The 18,436-nt window shown below is 34.6% G+C and overlaps 2 protein-coding genes across 3 annotated transcripts; one reads left to right on the top strand and one right to left on the bottom strand.

Moving 5' to 3' along the window:
* Positions 1 to 5,053: 5,053 nt before the first annotated feature.
* Positions 5,054 to 9,979, top strand: LOC141711526 (external alternative NAD(P)H-ubiquinone oxidoreductase B2, mitochondrial-like). The gene is made up of 10 exons (XM_074514002.1): positions 5,054 to 5,269; positions 5,985 to 6,255; positions 6,726 to 6,932; positions 7,135 to 7,385; positions 8,134 to 8,353; positions 8,460 to 8,564; positions 8,793 to 9,050; positions 9,133 to 9,254; positions 9,413 to 9,538; positions 9,658 to 9,979. The coding sequence occupies exons 1-10, from the start codon at positions 5,187 to 5,189 to the stop codon at positions 9,743 to 9,745; spliced, it is 1,731 nt and encodes a 576-aa protein (XP_074370103.1). The 5' UTR covers positions 5,054 to 5,186; the 3' UTR covers positions 9,746 to 9,979.
* Positions 9,980 to 10,180: 201 nt separating this feature from the next.
* Positions 10,181 to 12,973, bottom strand: LOC141711525 (uncharacterized). 2 transcript variants are annotated; one of them, XM_074514000.1, is made up of 3 exons: positions 12,749 to 12,973; positions 11,029 to 12,121; positions 10,181 to 10,748 (listed from the first exon to the last, which is right to left on the bottom strand). In XM_074514000.1, the coding sequence occupies exons 1-2, from the start codon at positions 12,907 to 12,909 to the stop codon at positions 11,083 to 11,085; spliced, it is 1,200 nt and encodes a 399-aa protein (XP_074370101.1). In that variant the 5' UTR covers positions 12,910 to 12,973; the 3' UTR covers positions 10,181 to 10,748; positions 11,029 to 11,082. The 2 variants fall into 2 exon arrangements, with proteins under 2 accessions (XP_074370101.1, XP_074370102.1); XM_074514001.1 differs by having other exon boundaries at positions 10,183 to 10,748; positions 11,029 to 12,138; positions 12,749 to 12,887.
* Positions 12,974 to 18,436: the final 5,463 nt, after the last annotated feature.

Genomic DNA, 18,436 nt, shown 5'->3' with positions numbered 1-18,436 from the left:
GTGGTCTTTTTTTCCTTGCATCATCTCTGAGCATATGATATGGCAACACACCATCAACTCTATTGGCATCTCTAGTCCACCTCTGCTTCACAAAATGTTTCGGTAATTCGGCCACACGCCTCTTTGTCAACACGACAATAATGTGACGACACAGCATGCCCGAATGCTCAAACATTCTACATATGTAAGAACCCCTTAATGACAACTTGTTGAAGGTAACAAGGTAAGTGGTTCTCTTAGTGTAACGACGCGCACTTCCGGACCATTAATTCTAAACCGAAACTAAAATAAAATACAATTTACTAATACGAAAATCTATTACAAAGGTGACTATTACAAAAGCGCAGCTAACGGAAGTCCAAAAGTTCATTCTAGTCCAATCCTAAGTCCTCGAACTCCAATGATTTCCAACTCGAATCTTATACGAAACCTGAAATATAAAAGGGGTGAGCTACAAAGCCTAGCAAGTACAAATTAACTAACTATTTAATCGGAAATCAATGGGTGTTTTAATAAAACGATTTCCCTCAAAACAATAATAATTTTGTAAAATATTTTCTAAAATAAATCCAACCCAAAGTTTTATATTTTAAAATTCAGAATTTAAAACAGAACAGAGCATATTTTATAACAGATCAGAACAGAATAAAACAGAATGAAACGATAATTCTTATAAACACCACAGTCTTGATCTACGGCCACACTTTGCCAGTAGCCGGCATCTAATTCTTATTCTTATTCTCATATACCACACTTTACCAGTGGTCTGCATCTAAAGTTCAATAATTACACGCCCTTAATAGGTATCTAAAGTTGCACACTTGTGCGCCTAATAAGGGTATCTAAGGCTAGTTTCGGAACTATAGCGTAAATTACGAACTGGTTCGAAAACGTAGAGACTGGGTTTCAAAAGATTCTCGTATCTTATTTCTTATACAGTTCGAAACAGAATTCTTATATCTTATACGAAATTCGAAAATCAGAGTATCAAAACTTTTCCGAATATAAAAGCAAGTCAAAAAGTACTTACCTCAAAGCCTGACCAGATCTGAATTTACTCTTTTTGACCCTCTAAATGATATTTTCTTGGAAAACATGAAACACGAAAGCTGAAGATAACGAAAAGACCTTTCCGAAAAGTCCAGAATCACTGAATTCTGACTTATGATGAATTTTCTACGAATTTTATAAGACTACTGATTTTTGCTGAGAAGAGCCCTACGAATTTTATTAATTAAGGCGGGGAAGACGAATAGGGTGTATTTATAACGAGACAAACCCTATATCTTAACCTACAAGTTATCCATATTAAAATTGGATCCAAATTTTAGGCCCGTTGGTCTAATTCAAATTTTAAATCCTAGTCCTTATCAAATTTTAATCCTTTTTATTCTATTATTCTTTTATCAATCGAATTCTAAAAAAATTACGGGATATTACACTTAGACTCAAGGATTAATGGTCGATAACATTTGTAGTACGTATTATCCACATCTTCTAAGGAACAATCTTTATCCTTCTCCACAAAGTACTTTGCGACCTCAACCAATTGTCTTGAAATCTTTTAAACATCTCTTTGGTATAAATAGAAGCGGCATGGTGCTCCAAGGCGGTCTTCATATGCATGCAACGAATTTGGTGAAGTATATTATAATCCTCTTCTTTCTCACGCATGAGTTACCTTTCTAAAGCTTTTTGTGCACCCTCAAAGAATTCTTTCAACCCCGTACAAGACTCTACATAAGCATCAAAAAAGACATTCATTCCTTCGCTTCTCGATATTGTCTTTTGACCGGCGAAAAAAATGTTACGTGTATAAGCATCGATCCACTTATGCTTCAAATTATACAAGCCCTGCGATCATGTATTATTTTTCAACTTGTATTTCAAGATCAATGTTTTCCACTTATCCTCAAAAACTTCTATGGTCAATGAGTGATATATGAAATTGTTGAAGTCGCCTTTAAATTCATCCTTTGCATAGTAGGTTGAGAGCTTCTTCAGAAATTTGTTACTAGTGTGCCACGAACACAACAAATGTGTCGTGTTCGGTAGTTGAGATTGAATTGCCCCCTATGGCTTGATCTTGATCGGTGATAATAGCCAAGGGTGCATTCCCTTCAACGGACTCTAACAAAGTACCCAAAACCCACTCAAATGTAGTCTTCAATTCATCACACATTAGTGCAAATCCAAAGAGAATCGATTGATAGTGATGGTTCACCGCGGTGAAAGGCACAAACGGCATGGTATACCTATTTGTTCGATATGTTGTATCGAACACAACCATATCACCAAAAATTTTGTAGACCAACAACGACCGAGGGTCAACTCATAAAAGGCACTTCAATCTTCCTTCTTCATCAATTAAAGTCCGAATAAAAAAAATTCCTCCACTTTCCTCTTCTAACCGATGTAACAAATCCAATCCCGCTTGAGCATCATTCACACCCAAATTTTCCTTTCTAAAATCACGCACGATATTTCTCAAATGTTGGGCATGAAACCCTATTTGCTCCGCTCCTCAGTGCATTTTCCCAAATATATTTATTTGTTGTCTAGGTGTGATGCCCGAAATATGGAAATTCTTAATTAAATTCTTTTGGGCGGCGGTTACATGTCGCTCCCTTTTAATCAAACTCATCTTAGATGGCGACACAACATCGTGATTGTGATTTAACTCCAAAAACGTTATCTCTCAATGTCTTGTATTTCGCTTATTAATCACATAAATCCTAAATTTACATCCACTTGTAGGAAGTTTATCTCTACGCCTTTTCTTCTTCGTACTACCGACACTTCCTATCAAAATTTCATCATCCTCTACGGGTTCTTTATTGCGGTTTTCTCTCGCTAAATTATAAACATAAGTATGGGCATATATTGCTTTGTCCACACGCCTTTGTGTATTTTAGTTTTTAATTGTAAAGCCATTTTTCAAAGCGTAAGCCCTAATTAAATTCTTCGCGGCTACTAAATTAGGGAAATTTTGACTTAAGAAAGGAATTACAATATCTTCTTCTTCAACAAGACTCTTATCCCTTGTCTCACTACTATCATGCATAAACTCACTACTTTCATGCAAAACTTCATCTCCAAACCTATCTTTACTAACAAAAATATATTCATCACAATCATCAAAAATATTCACATAATCTACATTATCATTACGCAAGCAACTACCACTAACATCATCAACTTCATTAGTTACAACATTATGAAAAACTTTATCACTTCTTTTCAGAGTTTTTCTAACTTCAAATCTAGCAAACATCTTATTCATAATGAAAACAAGAAAAAAGCAAGAAATTTAGCTTACCCAATAAAAATTAGTGAGTAATGATGAACAAAAGCAATAAATCCCCCAAATTTGCTCTCCAATTGGACAAAAGTATCACAAAAATGAAAGTGTGATCGTTTAAGGTTTTAAACTACAAGTACCGTTCTTCCGCACATAATATTCGCGAAAAGGAAAGTCGTTCCGTGCATAATACCCGCGAAAGCTATCATTTCTGCGGATATTACCCGCATAACGGTTAATATTTTTTTTAAATCCTGGTCGTTGGAACGATCCAACGACCAGTAAGTAACATGTTGGATAAAAGTTCCCTAACACATGATTGTCAGGTAACAGGACCCTAATACAATTAATATGGATATAAATATTTTTATCAACATTCACTTTTGAGTAGTGCTAGAAGTACAAAAATAACTCCCAAAATACACGTGCCAAGTTTTAATTGATGGGACTCATATTAACACAAGTGCGGTCCATTACATTGATGAGCAATCAACTAATCACAAATTAACACCTCAATTTTTGGAAAAATTTTGTGAAAATTTTTTGGGACCTCTAAAATTACTCTTCACTTTTTTTTAATATGCCTATTTTTTTATGTTGGCATGGATATTGAAACGGAGTGAGTAGTGTGTAAAAAAACGGAGCCTCCGGGTAAAAATCAGTGTTCCAAAAATTGTTATGCGTCTTAGGTCGGCGAGTGTACCTTCAAGATATTAATTTGCAAGTTGGAGATTAACTGACTCATTAATCAGCACATTAATCGAAAGTAAACAAATATTATTATTAATATTTATAATTATATAATGATCAGTAAGTGAGTCGAATATTTGTTTGATAACACATGTGTCATTCGTTATGAAATAATTATCAAGTTTAAATTATTACATAATTCTATAACGTGTGCAGCGAACGGTTATTTGAAATACTTATATTTTAATATTTATTAAATAAGTTTGTTTAAAAGGGTAAGTATGCCTAATAAGTATATTTTAATATATCTTTAATTAATTAAATTGATATTTGGAGAAATTAGGCACGTGAAAATAGGTAAATAAGTTTTTTAAATAGTAAGAACCATTAAATTATTTATAAAATTAATAGATTCATAAATTGACTTAAGTAACTCCAAGTAAATAGGTTATATGTAAAATATTAGAATTTAGAATTAATTGGATTATTAGTGGAAGTTGAACTTATGACTATTATGTATAATAATTTTTAGCATTATCGTTAAAGATTATCATGAATTTGATTTATAAAAACCTATCGGATTGTCTTAATCGATTTTTAGAATTTCGCCAAATTACACCGCACCCAAAAAAACAAAGAATATAAACTAGATTCACCGCGTTATTTTTTTTTTTAGAAAAATGTTTCTTTAATTAAAAATATATTTCCAAAAATATCAAAATCATATACAATATACGAAGAAAAAGGGGAAAAAAAATCCAAAATTCCAGACCGTAAAAAGCAAAGGAAACAAAAGACACAACAACAGCGTGAGAATAAATCGCATCTCAAAGTCCCAATCGAACGGCTATTATTGCAAATCGGAGCCTTTGAGGTACAGCTGGGGACACACAGTCCACGTTTCTCGGATCACATTGTCCAAAATACCCCCACTCCCTCCCCATTCTTAGAAACACCCAAGGTCAAAACCGTAACTTCACTCCAATAACTTGTTCCCCACTCCACACCTCCATAAATGTACGAACCTTTTAATATTTTCCAATTTTCCTGGAAAAGGAAATTACCAAAAACAAAATCTCGAATTAGGGTGCGTTAAGTTGCCGCATAAGCTCATATATAAACACATACACACACAGCAGAGTCTCTGCCTCTCTGCTGCTGTAGAACAAGGGTTTTATAATTTCGTTAAACAAAGATGAGTAGTTTTTACAAGAGAGCCACCAGTGTGTTTACAAATCACCCTGTTCTCACCAGACTACTCGTTGTTGCTACTGTCAGGTCCTCCTTTTTTTACATCTCACATTTCCGTAAACTCGGAGCTTGTCGATTTTTAGAACACTGTTTGTTTATTTTCTCGAGTACTTGAGTCGGTCGATTTTTAGAACACTCGTGATTTATTTTGCGTTAGTAGATTTATGTGTTTGCTAATGTATTAATTGTAATCTAAAAAAAATCTTATGAAATAGTAATAATGTGTGTGTAATTCTGTTGATTTTTTTTCGGTTTTTGTTTTTTATTTCATATCTGTTATAACTTACAAGCATGACTGTTGATAATTGATTTATGTGTTTGTGAATATTATTTTGGTGCTAATTAGTTGTGATTATGTTAATTTTAGTCTCTGTTTTTAATTTCGTATCCGTTGTTGTTACGAGTATGACCGTTGTTATATTAGATGTTTGATTTTGTGATATAATACACTTATCGAAATTAACTATGTTTTTAATTTCGTATACAAGTATGGCCTTTGTTATATTATATGTTTGATTTTGTGATATAATACACTAATCGAAATTAACTAATTGACATGATGTAATTACGTAACTAACAGTTGTTTGTAAAAAGAGGCAGAAGTTTTACATTTTTACTGTTAGGTCTAGTTTACAGATGATGTATAACTTGTCTGGGGTGAATGTGAGCTATTTAATAATGTATACTGATTTATAGATTATTTTTTTCGATTTTGTGACATTATTTGCAATCGAAAGTGCAGTGGTGGAGGCGTAGCGGTTTATTCAGGGGCCAGACCATATTATGGTGCATATGCTGATCAGGGTAATTGTGTGAACAAGAAGAAAGTGGTGGTTCTTGGAACTGGTTGGGGAGGCGTTTCGTTCCTTAAGAATCTGAAGAATCCTTCGTATGAACTTGAAGTAGTGTCACCGCGAAATTATTTTGCGTTTACTCCTCTGTTGCCTAGTGTTACAGTTGGGACAGTTGAGGCACGTAGTGTTGTTGAGCCAATTCGTAGTATTGCAGCAAAGGTGAGCAACTTACATGTCAAGTATATAGATGTTACACATTTTGCTTCTAATGTAATTGTCCTAGTTTTACTTGTATGTGATAAGCTCAGTTTATGTTAAGACAATGTTGATAGGACAATTTGACTTGCGAATGTTTTAATCCTTGTTAAGTAAATTGGTGAGCAAATGCTCTGTACGGGACAGAGTCTGTTTTAATTCGTTGGTTTTAGTTGCCCAAAATTAGCATCAAATTGGAAAATGTGTTTAATTGTCTTTGAATTAATGGTAATCAACTACGTATGTGTTTATGTATGTACTCTTGTCAATTTTCAAGTATAAAGGTGGGATTTCCTGTGTTGCTTTGCGCTTAGGCAATGACATGTCTAAAATATTTGATGCCGTTTAGGGTGCCTTAACTGACCTTCATGTCCATTTACTTTTTGCTGATTAGATACTAATGTGAAATATGCATATATGGTTTGGTCTTGCAGTCTGTTTCAGATTTTAATTTCAGGGAAGCTGAATGCTTTAAGATAGATCACGAAAACAAGAAAGTTTACTGTAGATCCACCCAACATTCAAAGTTGGGAGAGAAAGAAGAATTTGCAGTAGACTATGACTACTTGGTGGTATCTGTCGGAGGACTTTCAAATACGTTCAACACTCCCGGTGTTGAAGAGAATACTCTCTTCTTGAAGGTAACTTATCTGAACTACCAAAACCTGTTTATCATCAGTTTACATGTTTTTGCACAAGTTATAAGCTTTGAGCACCGGGATATGCCAATTGCCAAGTACACTTTTGCTTGTTTAAAACCATATATTCAATATCACCTCGTGCAATGTAGCTTACTAAAGCTAAAACTTTATCTGCGGGTCTAATTTAGATGCTTGAAAACAGGAAGTTGAAGATGCACTGAGGATCCGTAGGAGTGTTATTGACTGTTTTGAGCGGGCCAGCCTTCCAAGTGTATCTGATCAAGAGAGGGAGAAAATTCTGCATTTTGTAGTTGTTGGCGGTGGTCCGACGGGTGTTGAGTTTGCAGCCGAGCTTCATGACTTCGTGCATGAAGATTTAGCTAAGTTGTATCCTGCTCTTCAACAGTATGTGAAGATAACTCTTCTGGAGGCAACTGATCACATTTTGGGCATGTAAGTTCTGCTGATTTAGAATTTATTTATAGTGTTCGAATTCTATCTTTTATATTATGTTTGATTACCTGTGGATCAGTTTTTGTCCCTAATTTTTTTGTTTAGAAATCAATTTATACCCTTAATAGCGGACACCAAATCTGTCTAATTATGGTACTGCTACAAACGAATAAATATGACCAATCTTGCGATTTATCCTTAGATTCATCAGTATTGTTAGAGGTTGAACAGAAAACACAAATTTGGCCCATTACAGGTATACAGTTTTTCTTGGTTCGGGTACCTTAAGTTCGATTGTAAAATGAGTTAAAGAAAGTTCAACTGGTTAGTGAAGTATTTTGGAATATCTATATACATAAAACATTTGGATCTTGGATGGACGACACGAGACCAACATAGTGAGTAGAGAAAAAATCCCTAGGCCCTTCCCCAATGAAAAGGTCATTGTTCTGAATCCTCACTCTTTACCGTTGTACATAAAACCCATTTAATCTACTCTAAAAAGCATTTGGATGTACTTTACATGTGGACAGACATTAACATAGGGTGCCCAGAGGATAAAAGAACTGTTCATGGAGTTTTAGCTATTAAAACATGGGTGTCCAGTATGTTCTTAGGACTGTTGTTCGAACTGTTCATGGAGTTTTAGATATTAAAACATGGGTGTCCAGTGAAAGCTTAGGAATGTTGTTCTGGAGACTACCGTAATTAACTTTTACATCTTTGTTTTGTCGTCTGTTCAATACAGGTTCGACAAAAGGATTACTGAATTTGCTGAAGATAAATTCCATAGAGATGGAATTAATCTAAAAACTGGATCTATGGTGACAAAAATATCCGATAAGGAAATATCTACAAAAGTAAGAGCCACTGGGGAAACCCAGTCCATTCCCTATGGAATGATTGTCTGGTCAACTGGTATAGGTACTCGACCTTTTGTTAAAGATTTTATGAAGCAAATTGGTCAGGTTTGTCCTATCTATAGAACATTCTATTCTTTTCTAATTGATACATTAAATTTTCACTTCTACTCTGTAACTGTTGCTCTAATTTGCTTTATGTTTTTAACCACAGGCTGATAGGAGAGTGTTGGCAACTGATGAATGGTTACGAGTCGAAGGAACTCAAAACATATATGCCTTAGGTGACTGTGCGTCAATAGTTCAACGTAAAGTGATGGTATGTTTCCCCTGATCTATTATCCACAGATAAACAATGATTGAATCACGCAAATAGTGTCACAGTTCGAATATTTTTCGACCATTTTTTTTGTATGACTTATCAGTAGTCTCGACTATGGAACAGCCTGGTAACAGGATACATTCTATTTGATGACTTTCCCCTGTGGCTTGAAAGACCTTATAACATCGAAATGAATGTAAATGATTGAAATTCATTTTATTTTAGGATGATATTGGCGCCATATTCAAGAAGGCAGACAAGAAAAACAAAGGCTCCCTTAAAGTGGATGATTTTAAAGAAGTCGTCAATGATATCATAGACAGATATCCTCAAGTGGAGCTGTATTTGAAGAAAAAGCAATTGAAAAATTTTGTTCAGTTGTTGAAGAATTCTCAGCCGGATGAAGAGTTGGATATTGAAAAGTTCAAAGCAGCTCTTTCTGAGGTGGACTCAGAGATGAAAAATCTTCCTGCTACAGCACAGGTATGTACATTTTTACCAACTCCAAGTCCTCATCCCTTCTATTCAGTTTTCATATCTTTATCTGTGGCTTCTGATGTTTTAGGTGGCTGATCAAGAAGGCAAATACCTTGCTACTTGTTTCAATCGGATGGAGCAATGTGAAAAGAATCCGGAAGGTCCAAATAGAATCAGGGAATTAGGACGACACAAATTTAAACCATTTAGGTATGAACACTTAATCTGTTACGACAAGAGTTGTTTGAAGATATTGCATTCATCCTTTAAACTCTAAGTTGTACATACAGTTTGTACCAACTAGCACATACCTTAACTAGTATAAGCATTTGAAAAAATTAATTCATATCCGCCTGATATAATATTAGGTATAAGCATTTGGGGCAATTTGCTCCTTTGGGAGGAGAGCAAACTGCAGCACAACTTACGCTTCCTTGGGATACAGTATCAATTGGTCGCAGCACCCAGTGGTTGTGGTACTCGATTTATGCAAGGTACTTTCATGCTGCAAAACTTAATCTCCATCTCATTAGAGTTTGTTTTCAGTCTTAAATTATTACTATTTTTGCTCTTATAATTCATTTTTTTATCATGGACTAATTAAATTGTATAGCAAGCAAGTCAGCTGGCGCACAAGAACTTTGGTTGTATCGGACTGGGGTAGAAGATTCATTTTCGGAAGAGACTCGAGCAGGATATGATTTTTCTGAGAAGCATCAAGCATGTATGGCTTTAATCATCAAACCATGGATTTCTGGAAGTACCAAGATAAATTTTGCAGAGAGTTATTTTAGTTTACAAATATGAGACAAAGTTGAGATGTGTTACTCAAATATTACTTGGTTTTTTAGAATTATATTCACGGTGTCAGTATTAGAGAATAGACAATTCATTACTTATATTAATTAAAAGAATATTTTTTAGGAATTTATGCATGCTTCATGAAATTCCAGAATTAATCATTACTTGTTTACAGTTAGACTATTTAAAGTAATGATTGGAGTTGAAAGAGTGATATAAAGTAAAAAAGGCGAGTTTATGAAGATAAAGTTTATTTATAATGAAGTAACCATTGATGGCGGAGTTGCTGAGTGAATCAAGATATTAACACCTTAAACAATCATAAACATTCTCCAGGGATAGTTCATAGTGACAAGGTGATGAAAAATAGCATTCATCAGCAATTGCTGAGTAAATCAAAATATGATAGCCTTGAACACTCGGGTCTTGAACAAAAACTACAGAAAAAGAAGTTATCGGAAAACTTATTAGGTATAAAACTGTATACATCTGCATTATTATTCAAGACAGGGTAACCGACAATGTGTTCTTCAAACAAGTCAGCAGGTGACTACAAACTGCAAGAGCTTAAAAGTTGCAGCTTAACCAGGAAACATATGAAGAAAAATCACCAGACAGCTTTATATCAATAAATCTATAAGCTACTCCACTGTACAAGGAACTCACAGTCGCAGCAATAGCCCATACAGGCACTTCGTTATCCTTCATTGGAATTTTCAATTTTGAGTTCCAGCATCATATTCTTCCCAACAAATCGTTCAGTTAGATGTGTGGATATTCAAGATGAAACTTTATGACCACAAATAGTAGCAAGATAAGCCAGGCATGCTTATGTCTCCTTGCAACTGTGCTTCCACTGAGACTTGATAGTATGCATTCTAAGCTTAACCTACCCGGTCCTGCCTGTTTAGAAAAAAAGGCAATATGAGATACGTAATATTCATATTTGACTGCCAATGTGATTCAACTAGAATTTAAGTTTCAGTAAAGATGCTATTTTTTTATATATATAAACAAATTAGGTTTACTGCAGTATTCTGCAACAAAATTGTCTCATGGTTAAAAACTAAAAAGGGGGGGAACAATAGCTAAATAGTTCCTTTTGCTAATGACATCTTTTTAAATAATTAACAGAAATAACAAATATAGAGAGATAATTACAAGATTTAAAATAAAATAATACCAGCAACATCAAAGTTAGAGGGTACTTTCAACTCGTAATTTCAAGTGTTAAACTTCAATCTTTCCTTTTAAAGTCCTTTGGGCTGACAAGTTCAGGAAGACGTGCATTCATCTCTTCAGCAAGAGTAATTGACAGCTCCAACTTCCCCATTTTCTTCAGATAGTTGACAAGCGAACGATATATGTATATAGATGGACGGATTTGCTTAAGTTTCATCTCATTAAAAAGCCTTAGTGATTGCTCAATCTTTCCTGACCGACCGAAGCCCTCAATCATAGCAGTGTAAGTTCGCAAATCAGCTTCGATTCCTCTTTCACTCATTTCTTTTAACAACTCTAAGCACAAGTCTAATCTCCCAACTTTCTGTAGATTGTTTAATAATGTGTTATAAGTAATGATATCTGGAACAATGTTTGCCTCTATCATGAAGCCAAACACTTGAAGCATTTCATCCATCCTACTGGTTCGGCCCAAAATCCCTAGTACAGTATTAAAAGTAACAAGATCTGGTTTACATTTAAGTGTCTCAATATGATTAAAAACTACTAAGGCCTTATCAACCTGTCCACATGAAGCAAAGGAAACGATGATCCTGTTTACAACTGTGGCGCTCCTATAAAAGGTCAGCTCTGACAATTCTCGGACAAATCTCAGCAGTAATTCAGAATCAGTCATCTTAGTAAAACCCTTGGCTAGGTTAATATAAGAAGTTGAATTCATTGGTACGCCAGACAGCAGTGCATCCTTAAAAACTTGTTGCAGAAGATCAATATCATTTTCTTCACCTGCGGCTTCCAAAAGAAGATTATACGCATAAGGGCTAAGGAATATGTGATTATTGTGCAGGGACTGTTGTAACCTGGAAGCATATGAAAGCTTTTTGGCCTTGCATAATTTCTCAATGTGAAATGTACAGATCTCTTTACTAGAGTTTGGTGCAATCTCTATAGCAGAAAGAATTTGATTCACAACCTCGTCTACATCTTCCTTTTCCGAAGAAGATGCTTGCGTTGATGATGATGCTGCCTGATAACTGACTGCACGAGTGCTCATTATCAAGAAGATTGGACATGTCCAGGAGAACTTAACTGAGCTGGACGTAATAGAATTCTGTATTAGGAATACAACAATTAATTACATAAGCTCAGAAACTATGTACAATATATTAGAGTAGGAAAGCAGTAGTCATGCCTCAAAAGAAATCATGCCGGAACAAAAAAGGTGAATATCAATTCACAAACATACAGTCTAGCCATCAAGGAAAATCAGTAATACATAATTTCCCCAGAAAAAACTACAACAGGCTTTGCAAACTTTCAACCTTCAATATTTGAATCTCAACGTTAAATAACAAATATATTCCAAGTATTAGAACTGATTAATAAGCTTTCAGTAGGCAACCTTCTATCGTTGTATATTACATATACATAATATGGTCTAATAATCTTCACTCAAATATCTTAGACTTAACAAATTTAAATTATTATCATAGCAAGTCACAACCGACTATCTAAAATCGAGAAAACATGAGAATAATTTAAATAAACTTATAATACATTTCCGCAAACACGATGAATCGAAACAAGAACAATCCAAATTATCTTGAAAACATCCAACAAACACACACATTGTATTAGTCCAACAACAATGCAAACAATCTCAATATTACATACAGCTAAAAGGGTATAAAGAATCAGAACAGGGTTACAAAAATACTTACAACAAGGGTCGATTGAGATATACATATTGAAATTGATAGCTTTCTTGCCCAAAAAATTGTCTTTTAATTACAAAGTGATTCAAGAAACGATAAGATGATAAAAAGGGCATCTTTAAAACCCCTTGTGAAAGCTTTTTCACAAGTTTTGAAGCAGCAATCATTGTTGTTTGGTGAATTTGATATTTGGGGGTTTAGGGTTTATGGACCCAAATGAAATGAATGACCTTTAGAACTTAAATTAACCGGGTCGGGTCAATTTGGATAGGTAGAAATTGATGTGCACTTGCCCAATTCACGTGCAAAAAATTGAGTAAAATTGTACTATGTTGTAAAAAGGAGAAATTTGTATTTGGAGTTAATTTAAAAGAAATTAACGTATTATGGGAATATGTAAAATAAAATATAATTGTTCTTTTTAAAATATTCAATAAATTATAAATTAAATTAATTTATTTAAACAAGAAAATATTCAATAAATTATAAATTAAATTAATTTATTTAAACAAGTTTATATACATGAACATGGTTCTATTAATTTATGTTAAAATATTTGAATAAATATAGGGAAATGTTAAATCCAGAGAAGGATTTTAATTTTCAGAGCAAAAGTGCTCTGAAAAGACTGAATTATCCTCGCATTAATTTTTATTAGGATTATTGATGTACATCCAGGGAGGGCATTTTAGTCTTTACACATGTTTTTTGCTCTGAAAATTAAAAAGCTGCTCTGAATTTAACATTTTCCTAAATATAAAGTGATTGTCAAATCGTATCGAAGAAATCTCTCAAATCTTACTGAGGAAGACTTGTACAGCTTCTTAAGAAAGAAACTTAATTAGGAAGACTTTTAAAACTTATCGAGGAAGACTTATAAAACTTATCGAATAAGTTTTGTAATACTTAATGAAGAAGATTTAAATATCTTACTTAGTAAGACTTGTAAACCAACTACTATAAATAGCTCATTTAGCTAATGAAATGAGATACAACTTTCTCTCCATATCTTCCATTCTCCTATACTTCCTCTACATTAAACATAACTAATATTTTCAGTCAAGGTTTATAACACGTTATCAGCACGAGTCTCTGTCAACTGAAGCTTTATTCTCGAAAGGGCTACGACTTATTCTGACACACGAGTCTCTGCCAACTGAAACTTTATTCTCGAAAGAGCTACGACTTATTCTGACCCACGAGTCTCTATCAACTAAAACTATTTCATAAAAGAGATACGATTTCTTTTACTCATTTTATTCTAATTATTATTTCATATTTATTTATGTTACTGATTGAAATCTATAAAGATGACTATGTCGTCAAATAATACTATAAAGATGGCTCTGCCGTCAAGTAATATTACTATAAAGATGGCGCTGTAGTCAAGTAATAATCAAAAGTTTTCTGGCTGGCTATGTCGTCGTAACTTTTGTATAAAGTTATTATTTCAACTTGCCTGTTTAAATATTATGTGACATATTATATCTTATTTAAAATCTATTCAGAATGGCGAATCTTGCAAAATTAGAGTTTGTTGCCTTAGATGTTTCAGGGAATAATTATTTATCATGGGTCCTTGATGCGGAATTACACTTTAGTGCTAATGGCCTAAAAGACACTATTGACCCAGAAAAAATCCCAACTGTTGAACAAAATGCAAAAGCAATTATCTTTCTTAGGCATCACATCCACGAAGATCTAAAATCTGAATACCTCACTATCAAAAATTCACTCGAATAATCTCAAGGATAGATTTGATCACCAGAAACTTGTTCACTTGGCATATGCCCGATATGACTGGATTAATTTGAGGTTACAGGATTTCAAATCTGTAGATGAATATAATTCTGCTCTTTTTAAGATAAGCTCAAAATTAATTTTATGTGGTGAAAATATTACTGATGTTGAAATGATTGAAAAGACCCTCTCAACCTTTCACCCCAACACTATGATCCTGGTTCAACAATATAGGGAGCGAAATTTTCGGAAATATGGCGAGCTGATATCTCTCCTTCTTGTGGCTGAAAAAATAATGAGTTGCTACTGAAAAATCATCAGATACGTCCCACAGACTCTGCCCAGTTACCTGAAGTACATAACACGTCATTCCTGAAGAATGAACGTGGGAAAGGGCATAGAGGAGGACGGGGTTATGGACGAAACCGTGGACGTGGAAATTTCCGTGGTTGGTTTCGCAATCAATATCATTCTGGCCACCTGAAGTGACAACGTGATGGTTACAACTCTGGCCACCAGAAATGGCAACGTGAAGTGCCAAATAAAAGAAAGGCACCCAAGAAGGAGAGAACCGAGGCATTTGTCATAGGTGTGGATCTGAGGGGCACTGGCAACGTACTTGTCGCACACCCAAACATCTTGTTGATCTCTACGAGTCATCCAAAAGTAATAATGGAAAGAGAGTAGAACCAACTTCGCTAATTATAATCTAGTTAATTAACCAGTCAATAAGGCCTCAAATGAAATAGACACTGGTGCTAATCTTTATTATGGTTTAGACGACTAGACTTCATATGTATTGTCTTTCTTTACTTATTTCATTTGTGTTTTACTTATTTCCATTATGTACTCATTTTATGTACTTGTTTCATGCTGTTGTTCTATGTACTCGGTGTGTTTTTCGTTTATATATGTATAGAGATGGAAGATATATGCATTGTTAACTGCGCAAGCACACACACTATTTTACAGAGTCAGAAATACTTCTCACAATTGACTAAAACCAACTCACATGTCAGGACGGTATCGGGTACATCAAATATAATAGATGGTTTTGAGAAAGCTAGTTTTCTTCTACCAAATAAGACACACATACACATACAAGAGGCTCTATACTCTAGCAAGTCAACTAGAAACCTACTGAGTTTTAAAGATATCCGTCTTAATGGGTTTCACGTTGAAACTACTAATGAGAATGAAAAAGAATACCTTCTCATCACCTCAAACACCGTTGACAATAAAAGGGTCTTAGAAAAATTCCACTCGATTTCTTCAGGATTACTTTTAACGAGTATACGAGTTCTTGAATCTCATAGTGTCAACATCCCCAAAATCATAGACCAAAAACTACTTTCCCTTTGGCACGAAAGACTCGGTCATCCAGGAGAATCTATGATGCGTCATATCGTTAAAAATTCTGTGGGACATCCTCTTAAAACTCAAAAGATAATATCCCGAGATGAACTTCATTGTTCAGCATGTTCCTTAGGAAAACTGATTGTCCGACCATCCCCAGTTAAGCCTCAAACTGAGTCCCCGAAATTCTTAGAAAGAATTCAAGGTGACATTTGTGGTCCTATTCATCCATCTTCTGGCACATTTAGGTACTTTATGGTTTTAATTGATGCGCCAACTCGATGGTCTCAGGTATGTCTACTTACAACCCGAAATTCAGCCTTTGCCAAATTACTTGCCCAAATAATTAAACTCCGAGCTCAATTTCCTGACCATCCCATTAAATCAATCCGACTAGATAATGCTGCTGAATTTACATCTGCAACTTTTAATGGTTATTGTATGTCAGTAGGAATCTCAGTTGAACACCCGGTAGCTCACGTACATACATAAAATGGTTTAGCAGAATCTTTAATTAAAAGACTTCAACTTATTGCCCGTCCCTTACTCCTAAGAGCAAAGTTACCTATATCTGTTTGGGGTCATGCAATAATTCATGTTGAAAATATAATTAGAATAAGGCCTTCTGCTTACCACAAACAATCCCCTTATGAATTGGTTCTTGGTCAAGTACCTAATATATCTCATTTAAAAGTATTTGGTTGTGTTGTGTATGTTCCTATATCATCACCTCAAAGAACTAAAATGGGACCTCAAAGAAGAATTGGTATATATGTTGGTTTTAATTATCCGTCTATTATAAGGTATCTGGAACCATTAACTGGTGATGTTTTTACTGCTCGGTATGTTGATTGTCGTTTTGATGAATCTATGTTCCCTACATTAGGGGGAGATAAAATTTTGCATAAATTAAGTTCGGAAATATCATGGAATGCCTCAGGATTAAATGTTATTGATCCGCGTACTAAATAATGTGAATCTGAGGTTCAAAGAATTATACATATGCAAAATATTGTTAATCAAATGCCAGATGCATTTAATGATTCTAGAAATATTGTGAAATCATATATATATTTGTTGTTAATGCTCCGACCAGGATTGAAATCCCTGGCAATAAATCAATTTCAATGGAATTGATTGGTGATTCAAAGCCACGCCAAAAGCGTGGTAGACGTATTGGTGCAAAAGATATTGTACCACGAAAACGGAAATTGATTGGAATTGCCCCAGAAGTGGCAAAAGTTTCAGAAAATACCCCAGAAGTGGTATTGCCTCCTGAAGAGGTTCAAGCCCCTGAAGTGGCTGTAATAAAACTCCCAGACGTGGGATTGCCTCCAGAAGAGAATGTTGCCCCAGAAGTGGCACATGCCCCAGAAGTGGCACATGCCCCAGAAGTGGCAAATGCTTCCACAGAAGCAAAGGTACCTGAAAACTATGAGATCTCAATGAATTATGTCCATAACGCGAAATTACTGGATCGTGGGAATATTGAGGTTGATGATGTATATGCTTTTTCTGTGGCATCTGATATTATTATGAACTCCGATTCTGAACCACAAAGTGTGGAAGAGTGTCGACGCCTAGATGATTGGCCAAAATGGAAAATTGCGATTCAAGAAGAATTGCAATCCTTGCGCAAGATAAATGTATTTGGACCTGCAATCCAAACACCAGCTGGTATAGTCCCCATCGGGAATAGATGGGTGTTTGTACGAAACCGAAATGAGAAAATGAAATTGTGAGATATAAGGCCCGGCTAGTAGCTCAGGGATTCTCTCAAAGACCTGGTTTTGATTACCAGGAAACATACTCTCCTGTGATGGATGGAGTTACTTTTCGTTTTCTAATGGGTATGGCTTGTATGGAAAAACTGAAAACACGTTTGATGGACGTTGTGATAGCATACCTATATGGATCACTTGATAGCGATATTTATATGAAAATTCTTGAAGGATTAAATATTGAGGACATTAAGCCTCGACATTTATATTCTGTTAAATTACAATGATCATTGTATGGTTTGAAATAATTTGGTCGTATGTGGTACAACAGGCTTAGTGAATACTTATTGAATGATGAATATGTTAATAATAAAGTATGTCCTTGCATTTTCATTAAACGATCATCAAATGATTTTGTTATTATTGCTGTATATGTGGATGATTGAATATTATCGGTACTACTGAAGATATTACTAATGCTGCTTACTATTTGAAAAATGAGTTTGAAATGAAAGATCTTGGAAAGACAAGATTTTGTTTAGGTGTACAGGTGGATCACTTATCTTCAGGAATATTTGTTCATCAATCAAACTATACTGAAAAGATTCTTGATCGGTTCTACATGGACAAAGCTCATCAACTAACCACACCAATGGTTGTTCGATCACTCGAGGTTAAAAATGATCCTTTCCGTCCTAGAAAACAAGATGAAGATGCACTTGGACCTGAAGTTTGTTAGTCCCAAATAATGCAACAAGAATTACAGAAGGGGGGGTTGAATGTAATTCTGGCTACTTTTTAGATTTTAAGACTGTTCTTACTCAATATATAACAGTGTTTAATTTTGCAAGAAGTGCGGAATAAAACTTGAATTGAA

Source organism: Apium graveolens, chromosome 3 (assembly GCF_009905375.1).
Source record: "Apium graveolens cultivar Ventura chromosome 3, ASM990537v1, whole genome shotgun sequence".
In the NCBI taxonomy this organism is placed as follows: Eukaryota; Viridiplantae; Streptophyta; class Magnoliopsida; order Apiales; family Apiaceae; genus Apium; species Apium graveolens.
This window is presented reverse-complemented; position numbering and strand designations above follow the sequence as displayed.